General features: G+C 45.6%; 1 protein-coding gene across 7 annotated transcripts in view; it reads left to right on the top strand.

The window, feature by feature from the left end:
• The first annotated feature begins 1233 nt into the window (after positions 1–1233).
• The window catches only part of ZDHHC3 (zDHHC palmitoyltransferase 3), a 31149-nt gene continuing 21979 nt past the window's right edge, over positions 1234–10403 (top strand). The window contains exons 1-2 of one of the 7 annotated variants that reach the window (XM_079302675.1): positions 1234–2445; positions 2901–3230. In XM_079302675.1, the coding sequence (XP_079158801.1) occupies positions 1934–2445; positions 2901–3144 (756 nt within the window). In that variant the 5' untranslated portion in view covers positions 1234–1933 and the 3' untranslated portion in view covers positions 3145–3230. Of the gene's footprint in view, positions 2450–2900; positions 3234–10403 lie in introns of those variants that run through there. The other 6 variants (XM_079302669.1, XM_079302673.1, XM_079302670.1 and 3 more) reach the window with 6 other exon arrangements.

Raw genomic sequence — 10403 nt, 5'->3', positions numbered from 1 at the left:
GAACTTCACTGTGGTAAATAAATGATGTGTGTTGGCCCATGTCATGGTTTGACACTGGCTAAACACCAGGCACCCATGAAAGCTGTTTGACCTTCTCTTGCTCTCAGCTGGGCAGAGGAGAGGAAAAAAAATTAACGAAGGGCTTAAGAGTTGAGGATGAGGACTGGAAGAAAACACTCTAAGGGCAAAACAGGTTCAAATTCAAAGGTATAAAGTAAATTTATTATTAACAAAGAAGGATAATGAGAAGTAAAATACGCCTTTAAAACATCCCCCCCAGCCCCTCCCTCTTTCCCACCAACAGCACAGGGAGACAGGGCATGGGCATTTTGGTTAGATTGTCACTTGAGAATTTTTTTCTGTTTGTTCAGGGAGAGGAGTATTTCCTCTGCTATGACGAGGGGTCCCTCCCATGGGAAAACAGTATTTTCAAAACTGTTGCGGTGTGAGTTACTCGTCCACAGGGTGCAGTCCTCTAAAGATGGGCTGCTCTAGTTTGGAAGCAAGGCCCTCTATCTCTGGAAGCAAGGGCCCTCTCTCCATTTGGGTCTCCCACTGGATCACAGCTTTCTCCAGGATCCACCTGCTCCAGTGTGAGTATTCTCTCACGGGGCTGAGTGGATCTCTGCATGCCCTGTGGACCTCATGGGCTGCTTCACCATAATCCTCACCACAGCCTGCAGTGGTATCTCGGCTCTGGCACCTGGAGCACCTCCTCCCCTTCTTTTTCCACTGACCTGGGTGCTGCCATGATTTTCTCCCTCACTTCCTCCTCTTTTCTGACTGAAAAAAACCTGCTGCTTGTAGGTACTAGTGCAAACAAGTTCCACCAATTCAAAGATTCTTGCAGGATCCTACAGCACTGAGAGGTTGATCTTGTCTAGGTTCCACATCGGGGAGTCTCTGGCCAGTTTTTGTCACCCAGCCAGGTGGTGGCCCCACAGCCACCGAGTGAGCAGTGGTGGCCGCTGTGGCACTGGTGCTATTTTATATCTCTCCTCATGCGGGGCACCAGGAAGGAGAAGCTGCCGCTGCCGGCCCTGCCCTTCTGCTGACAGGACATTGCCAGGAAGGCAAGGCTCGCCGCGGTGCGGTGCATCGCCGTGCGCTGTGCCAGGATAGCCCTGGTGGCAGCGCCTGACATCCCTGGAAAAAACTGCCTGTGTGCTGTTTTGATTTTGTTCTTAAATATGTCATCACAGAGGTGTTACCAACCCCTCTAATTGGGCCAGAAGCATCTTTGGAGCTATCAGATTGGCTCTGTCAGACATGGTGGAAGCTTCTAGGAGCTTCTCACAGAAGCCACTTCTGGCCCTCCCCATGACCAAAAAAACAGGCTGTGCCTAATAAACACAGCCCAAATAAAGCCAGCCTGAGGCAACCCCCTGAAATGTGATTTGCACTGCATGATTAATACCTGGGCAAGGCCACAAAGGCTGGAAGCAGTAGCTTCACGTGGAGAATGTCAAGCAAACTCAGCCCTTACTCTGGCTCTGAACATGACACTTGCAGTGGAGCACTCTGTCACAGAATGGGCATAGTTGGAATGGACCACAGTGGGTCATCTTGTCCCTCCTCCCTGCTCAAGCAGGGCTATCCTAGAGCACATGGCACAGGACTGTGTCCAGACAGTTCTTGAGTATGTCTAGCGAGGCAGACTCTACAACCTCTCTGGACAATCTCTTCCAGTGCACAGTCACCCACACAGTAAAGAAGCTCTTCCTCATGTTCAGGTGGAACTTCCTGTGCATCAGTTTCTGCTCACTGCCTCGCATCCTAGTGCTTGGCACCACTGAGAGGAACCCAGCTCCATCTCTTTGGCACACCCACACCCCCCTCCTTTTATACATTTATACACATTAATGATGTCCCCTCTCAGCAGTCTCTTCTGGAGACTGAACAGGCCCAACTCCCTCAGTCTTTCCTCCTAAGAATGATACTGTCCCCAAAACATCCTCGCTACTCTGCACTGTACGGCTCCTCCTTGTGTGCCAACAGATTTTGGTCACCTGCAAACCAAAACCACCCTGAACCTGCCTGGGGCGCTGAGGTGCCCGCTGAGGCAGAACCATCTGTGCCCGTGTCAAAACAAAAAAGTGTGGTGCTTTTCCTCAGGAAACCCGCATTGCCCCCCAGGCACCCGCACGCCCGGGCCGTTAACGCGCAGTCGGCACAGGCGGTCCGCAGCCGCACGGGCCCGGCGCGGCTGCCCGTCCGTGGGCCGGGGAGCCCTTGGCGGGGCGGGGAAGGGCAGGGCCGGGGACGCGCTGCCTCCCGCCGCCGCCGTTCACTTCCTGGTTCCTCCCGGCGGCCGCTCCACCTCCGCGCAAGGGGCGGGCGGGCGGCCGGCGGAAGGAGGGGTGCCGTGCCGTGCCGTGCCGTGCCGCTGCCGGCGCGGGGGCGGCGGGGCGCGCCGGACCCGCGGCGGCGGCGGCGGCCACTGGGGTAGGTGGGTGCGACTGACAGCGGGGGGCGGGGGGTGCTGGGGGCGGGCAGGTGTGTGCGCTGGCGGAGCGGGGCGGGAGCGGGAACTGGGAGCGAGCAGAGAGCTGGTCGGCAGCAGCGGGCCGCTGGTGGATGCCATCCCGCCTCCACCAGCTGCCCCCGGCTCCGCCGCTGTCCCGGGTGTCCCCGGCCCGCGTGGCCCCTCGGCCGTATGGGAGCCCGGGGATGGCGCGGCCGCCCAAGGGCCGCGCGGTGCTCCGCGTCCCTCGGCGGGGCCCCCGGGCCAGGGCCGGCCGGTGGGTCGTGTTTCCGCAGCGGCGTCCCCAGGAGCTGTGGGCATCGGTCGTGAAACGGGAGGAGGGCTTCCGCTCTCCCCTCGCCGCCTTCCAGCGCTGGGCTTCACATACTGGGAGGCTGAACGCGTTAAATGATATCGGGCTAAATACGTGGTTTAGATCTGCTCCGTGGCCTTTCGGAGCAGTGTCGAGTCCCCTCGGCAGGCAGTTTAAAGTCGGAGCTTCCAGCGGTTTCGTCGAGGTCCTGTTACCTGTCAGTGGATTGCAGTGGTCCTCTAAGTTGCTGGTGCGTTGCAGCGATGGGACGTGGCCACCAGCGAGCAGCTGGGCAGCGAGTGGAGCTGGCCCTGTCGCTTCCGAAGGGGCCCTGGTCACCAGGCGTGTGGCTGCGGCTGTCCGATAGCACCGTCGGCCGAGTGCGCCCTCGGCATCGGGAGCAACCCGTGGCGAAACCATGGCGCTGTACTGTGGCGGGTTTAGTTGAAATGGATGGTGAATTTTTCGTGGCAGTAGGAAGCAATCCGGACTGGTTTGGAACGGCTGCTTCTAAGTCTTACTGGAGTAGTTCTGTAAGATAGATTTTTAAGAAGAAGGTAGAGTTCACAATGGATCATTAGAAAATAGTCTTCAAGGAAACAGTTAAGAAAACAAGGGCTTGGAGAGGAAGGGGCAGCAGTCTGCTCCCTGACGGGCTTTCCACTCCCTGTGTACCATTGAGGGATGTGGGATGGGCAGCAAAGTTCGTTAGATCTCTTTCCTTTGATCCTAATTCAGAAAAGATAAACTGTGTTTTTCAGCATGAGAGAGAGTGACAGTGTGCCAGACTCCTGGCACAGCCAATATGTGTGTGGAATGTCAGATCTGTAGGAAAGGAGCCCAAATTTGGGTGGTCTGATCTGGTGGAATTACTGAGAGTGGAAAGACTGGTGAGTTATGGTGAGTGACTGCATTGGGTGTCTTGTGGTGTACACAGCAAGGCATTAGTGTTGACCGTGTTTTTCTTTGCTTATTGAAAGCAGCAAGTAAGTCTTTTGTGTAGCATTGCAGGCATTTTGGCGATACGAGTCATAATGTGCAATGTAAAGATCTGCTCCTTCAAAGACTGTGCCTCTGTCAGTGTAGCTCTTGGTGTTGCCTCACTGATGCAATAGTGTTTGTCACACCAGAGGGACCTGCTGCTGGTAGTAAGTTGTGTCTGACTGAATGTTCATTGAGATTTAGCAGGTGTGACTCAGAAACTCTTTGTGTTTATAGTTTTATGAAAGGGCAAATATCAGGTCTGCCTAAAACCCAAAATGTAGCAATAACATCTATTGGGTATTCTCATGTATGTCTCTGCTTCCTTTTAATTTTCAAGCGATGGAGTTACAGACAAGGGTGTCTATTTCAGCTGTTTTGTTGTAGACAAAAGTACACAAATGTAATTTAATCAAAATAATGGAAACAGGTTAGAAGAAGATGAATGCTTAATTCCTCAGCAGATACAGGTCTGCTGTGCCCAAGTAGTTGTGTTTTTTTTTCTGGGCAGTCTCCTTTGTGCCAGCAAAGGGGAGCAGCTCACAGTCTTCAGCAGTATATGTATATCCTGGGCAAATGGTAGCTCAGCTTTGGTGAATCTCTTTTTCTTACCTAGTATGAATTTACTTTTCTCAATGGGTGGATTGCCGTGTACCTCCAGGAGAGCAGGAGTCAGCAGTGTTGCACAGTCCATGCAGTTTAAACCTGTGTGCTGCATTGTTTCAGGAAGACTTGCTCGTGGATCCAGTTTTACTGTGCAGACATTTCCCATACATCAGCCAGTCTCTGCAGATGTTAGTTGGTTGAGCTTATGCTTTTCTCTGATTCCTCTGCAGTGTAGACATGACCTTTTTTTTAGGGCAGTATTCAGGAATACAGTTTTTCTGCCTTCCTGGCAGGAGATAATGTAAAATATCACAGAACAGAATAGCTTGTTGTCGGTTTTTATTTCCCCCATCCTGTGCTTATCTGGTTGAAGCAAACTAAATGTGACCAGTTGTACCTGCAACATCATATTTAACCTGTGTATGTAACTGATCTGAAGCTTTGGGTTGTGTTCAAAAAAATTAGAAATTAAAGCTTTCCTAATCGAAGCTGTGTGTTTCCTGGGTTGTGCAGGCAGTAAGGGAAGAAGATAGCCCATTCCTGGAGCTGCAGTGCAGCTAGTCTGCCAATAACACTTCACACGTTGTCCTTTTCAGAGGGAGTCCAAAAGAGTGAGCCAGCTTATCTGTAGGGTGTGGGTGCCAAAGACCTCCCTATACGGCAGCAGTTCCCTGCTAGTCAAGTGCAGGGTGTTAGAGGCAGGGTGCAGCTAGGTGCTGGCTCACTGCATGGGAGCACTGGTGTGTTAACTCCTGTTGCCTGCTTCTTGCTGTGCCCCCAGCTTGAGGGCTGCTTGTGGCTGTTTCTGGAGACTGGAGTGAGAGATTCGTCTAGGCTTATAGCCCAAATCTCTCTGCACCACCAGGTTACAGGGTGACCATACAGAATCACTGCTGTTACAAGAGGTAGGAATACCAGGGTAGGGGGGAAGAAAGAGAGGATAGGCATGGGAAGCTAAGGAAATGAGAGGAATGGGTACAGCAGCAGAGTTCAACTAGAAAAATGTTGGGAAATGCTATTCCAGGAGCAAGTAAAACAGCAAGTAAAAAAAGGATACAGAAGACTCACTGTTAAGATCTTTTGACAACGGAGGAATGTTGAATGAGAGGAAATGCAAGGCCCTTGTTGATGTTTCTACTCCTGGGCTGGTGGTGGATGGTGTGTTTGTCATGTTCAGCTGTGAGTTTTGCAATAATGCAGAACTGACAGGGATGACCAGGGATGACCACATTTAAATGTGGTGCAGGATGCAGAAGTTAAAACAAATGGGCTGAAGCTGAAACTGTGAGTGAGTAAAGGTAGTGTAAAGTACTCTGCTATTGAAAAAAAAAAAAAGGTTAAAAAAAAACATATACAGGCTTAGTGGGAAGGCAATAGTATCATACCATAGATACAGAGATGTCTAGCAGGTGATAAAGGTAGTAATGTGACAGGCATCTTTGTTCTTTGGAGTGGCCATTTGGAAACTGATGTCCAATATAGCACAGAATAGATAAGGAAGATATATATGGTAGCTGGTCTTTTCTTGAGCTCTCTGTATTTCAAAAGACAGGAAAATTAAGGTTTACACACAGAAACTGTATTTTTTATGGCAGCTAGGATCCCTTCTGCTTGCCAGTGCTAAAGTGAGCAAAACAAGAAATGGTTATTTTGCCAACTCAGATGTTCTTTGCTATGTTTCAAAAGCTTTAACCTACAGCAACTTTGAACCTGCAGGTTTTTCCAGTTCTCTGAAGTAGCAGCATACGTTGCTTCTAGTTGTGAATTTTACTTTGCAGGATAAAGGTGATAATTTTTTGGTTCCTATGTTGTTAATGTGCTATTTTAATGTATGCCCTGTGTACTTCCTGTAGTTGGCTTAGGGATCTGCTTAGGTGTAGCATGTAGATTTGCCTTACAGCGTTCATACCTACACCTTTACTTACCCCTATGTGGTAAGGCAGAGTGATAAACTACAGGCAGGGGAATAAAACCAGAGGGTGAGTGACTTGTTTGTGCTTCTAAAGGGGGAGCTGTAACAAAAGCAGGTGAGAACCAAATCCTGTGATAGACCATGTTGAGTGGAAACGTATGTCTTATAGTTACAGTGCTCTTTCTGCCTTGAAAGATAGTGTTCAGAATGTTTTTTAGACTAGAGTTCTGCCAGCTTCTTGTTATGATTAAAACTGTAAAACTGCAACTGCAAAACATATTATGCCATGAAAATTAGTGGTTTTTAAAATTCAAACTAAAAATAATACCAGTTTTATAGATAAACCTTCCCCCTTAATTTTTCTTTCTTTATAAAAGAAAACAAAAAAAAACTTGATAAAGGACAAACTGAGAATTTACATTCTCCTAATCCAGTGGCTTGCTATTTTAAGTCTTGAGTCAGCATGTAAATTGCAAAGCTGTCTACAAGACCAGGACATTTTCTCCTGTTTTGTCTCTCGTAAGGTTGTGCATTCAGGATAACTGCAATGCTGTAGGAAAGCATGACATCCCCATCTGTTGTTTTCTGTTTGCTGGTACAGTCTCTCCTGAAAGATTGCTCTTTCCTTCCAATGCTTTATTTTAGATAGATGGCAATGTAACAAAGATGGTATGTTCAGGATTAATATTTCTCTTTTGACATAGGTTAAGTAGCTTGTGTGTTTTTGCTCTATTGGGAAACTATGACAGAAGTCTGAAGAAGAAGGAAGAAGACAGAAGACTGAAGTGGGAGAATTTCTGTTTCCCTTGCAGCTCTGACAGTTAAAAACTTATCAGTTATTTTATAATGTTTCATTACTTAATGATAGCTTTATAAAGCACCTTCTATATTTGATGAAATACTTATTAAGAACTTTGATCAGACCAAGTCAGATCCAAGTCTGACCCATCTTGGTGCCCTTGTGATTTGTGCCCTGTTTCTACACGTTGCCCCAATTTTGTCACTCATCCATAGTGGTCCAGTGTTTTTGTACCTTGGACAGTAACTACATTGTCTTTGCTTTCCTTTGCTCAGGCTAGCAGCTGACAAGCCTTTTGGCGGGGATGCAGTCACCAGATAACTCAGCCTCTTAGGTCAGTCTTTATTGCATTATAATTTATTTATACAATACGTGTCCATTAGTTAAACAGAAATGATACAGACATTCACCAGGAAGCTGTTACCATCTGCCCTAAGAGACTGCATACAACAAGCATCAGGATAGGGAAACCCCTGTATTTGTAATTCAGAAAACATGGCCTTATTTTCCTTTCAGTTCTACTAATGGAATTCCTCTGGCACTGTTGAAGTTGCTTCTTGTCTGTGCTGATGTAAATTAGAGGAGGACTGAGGGGTTTTGCATTATGTGGCTGCATCTCTTTTGAGGCTGTCATTCTCAGCCTGATCCAAGCCCTCAGGATGGAGTTTCTAGATAAGACAGATGTCTTTGAGGTAATTTCCTCCTCCCCTTTCTCTCCTTAGGGAGAAGTTCACTCTGTGTATTTGCACTCCTATTCAAATGTATTCTTCAGGGAGGCATGACTTCAATTAAATCTTCCCCTCTAATAAGATGCTTCTAATAAAAATAACAAAAGTATGATTTTAGCATGAGCCATTTTTGCAAAGGTCTTGTTCATGTGTGACCTCTTTGAAGTAAGAAATAAAAATAGAAAATAATATCAATATAGTTGATGTTATAAGCAATTTTGTAAACAATTACTATAAAGCATTGTAGTGCAGCCACTTACTCCCTTCATATAGGGAGAAATGTTATAAGTTGGTTCCTGTCTATTCCCCGTTTCAAGGGAGGTGATTCAAGCCTGTGCATTTACCCTCAGGAAACACAAATTTGTTTTAAGCCTTGTAATTTTTAAAATATTTCTTTATGCCATTTTTCTTTTTGTGGGAACTGCAAATTGAAATTGCCTGACTTCAGGAGCCAAAGGATTCAGGAGAATTTTGAGCTGTTTGTGAGCGTTTTGCTAAAAGCAGATTCATAGTTGGTAGTGTAGTATTTAGGCAGTAACTATACTCCTTAATGTAGCTTGAATTTCCAAGAGAAAAATGAAAAAGTGTCTGTGCTAGGCACAGTCCTGTTCCCTGCTCCTGGGGTGGCTGGAGGAGGGCTGGCAGTGCCGACTTTGCCCTGTGATAATTTGATCTGAGTCATTGGGTGTCCTGTAAGCACAGCGTTCACTTCCGTGCCCGCTTCTTCCCTATTGCCTTTGCCATTGTAACCCAGGATTAGGTTTTTACCTGTTTGGGTTTTTTAGCCCGAATTGGGTTGGGGTTTGTTTGTTGTTTGGTTTTTTTAACTATTTGTGGAGTCCTGAAAGTATTTCAGTGGAAATACAGCTCTCTGTAGCAAATTTGAGCCTGCTAATAATAGGTTTGCTTTTTTTAGCTGCCTTTCACAGGCCTGTTAGAAATGTCCCATTGACCCCCCAGGGTTTTGCAAACCAGGGGTTGGGAACTGCCATGCCGATGGATATCTGAATGAGTCTGCAGGAAACTGCCAAAAATTCTCAGCGTAACTGGCCTGTTTTGTTGCAGATCAGATAAAGCTTTTTAAGACTTGCAGGAGCCATTAGGAAAATACATATAAATACTTATTATCTCTGCTTTTGCAAGTTTTCACTTGCTTGTTAGATTTTGGCTGCATGGAAGTATGTCAGGAGAAGCATAGGTAGAAACCCTTTTAGTTAGGAAACTCACCTTCCCTTGTATCTCTTGCAAAGGAAGATTAAATATGCAGTGTTTTAACCTATGCAATTTTATGTAAAGAAAAATGAAATAAACTTGAAAATTAATTCTCATGCAGTTTCATTTTATCTGTCTGGAGCTGGTTGATTTTGTATAAAAGTCATCTGTCCTGTGGGTCTAGATTGCCTACTTCACCTGTCGTGAATATAGTATGCTTCCTTTTGATTATAGAAATTTAACTTTTGTGTTGTTTGTCAGCTCTCAGGGAACTCTGTGTGTCATAAAAGCTATTCAGAAGTATTTCTTTAAAGGAAATAAAAAACAAAATGAAAACCTAAAAAAAGGCCCGTGACCTGCCTCGATCTGTCATCATTCTTTCCCCCCCAGTATTGTTTTCATGTAATTTGCAGAACTTGAAATTCACTTTATTCATATGACAGAATGAAAATGTAACCTCTTCCCAAAGTTCAGCGTTAATGGACTTGTAATAGAGGAAATGGTTGCAATGTACATAGTAATGCTGTAGCTCTGCAATGTGCTTGACTTCACTAACATGAATAATTACATGAAAATCAGTGGATTTGCAATGATAGTGGTTTTAAGCTTGCTCCAAGTTTTACATCAGAACCTCAGGTGACTTTCAGGTACTTATTGGGTGAAGGCCCACATCATTTGTTTGTACATTCTTAGCACATTCTTTGGCCGTCACAGACCATTAAAAAACATATTTTTTTACATGGCTTATGGCAGGTAAAAAGACAGTTTATATAAGGGTGTAATAGCATATTTTAAGTGTTCATTGTAGCAGGAAGTGGATTTTCATTTGCTTTGTTTACATTTCTAACTTATGCATTGCATGTTTTTTGATTGTTCCCATATTGCCAAATGCCTTCCAGATAAAAAAAGTATTTTCTCTGTCACATCATTAAGCTGAATTGATGAGTGTGTTGTCATTGTATCTCACACTTACCTACTGGCTTCTCTTGTAGCCTGACACCAAGATTAAGTCCTTAAGCCCTTTGCCTACATTGTTTACATACTGTTTGGTCCAGAGCAGGAGGAGCTGACATATTCCATCTCTATTATAAATTGACTTCATATGCAGCATGATTGAAGGGCAAACCAGTTAGGGCAAATTACTGCTTCCACCCTACTACAGTTTTTTTATTTTATTTTATTATCATTTATCTGAAAATACCAAACTGGGCTACATAAACTAAAACAGATGTTTGTGTATGTAAGAACTAGGAATTTAAAAAACCCCACTAACCGGGTCATGTAGGAGAGAAGGTGAGACTCTAAGCCCTTACAGCTTGACTCTTAAGATAATGAAAACTGTAACACCTATGTATTTCTCAAACAATGTATGGTGTTTATGTACTGAT

Source organism: Erithacus rubecula (genome assembly GCF_903797595.1).
Source record: "Erithacus rubecula genome assembly, chromosome: 3".
NCBI lineage: Eukaryota > Metazoa > Chordata > Aves > Passeriformes > Muscicapidae > Erithacus > Erithacus rubecula.
This window is presented reverse-complemented; position numbering and strand designations above follow the sequence as displayed.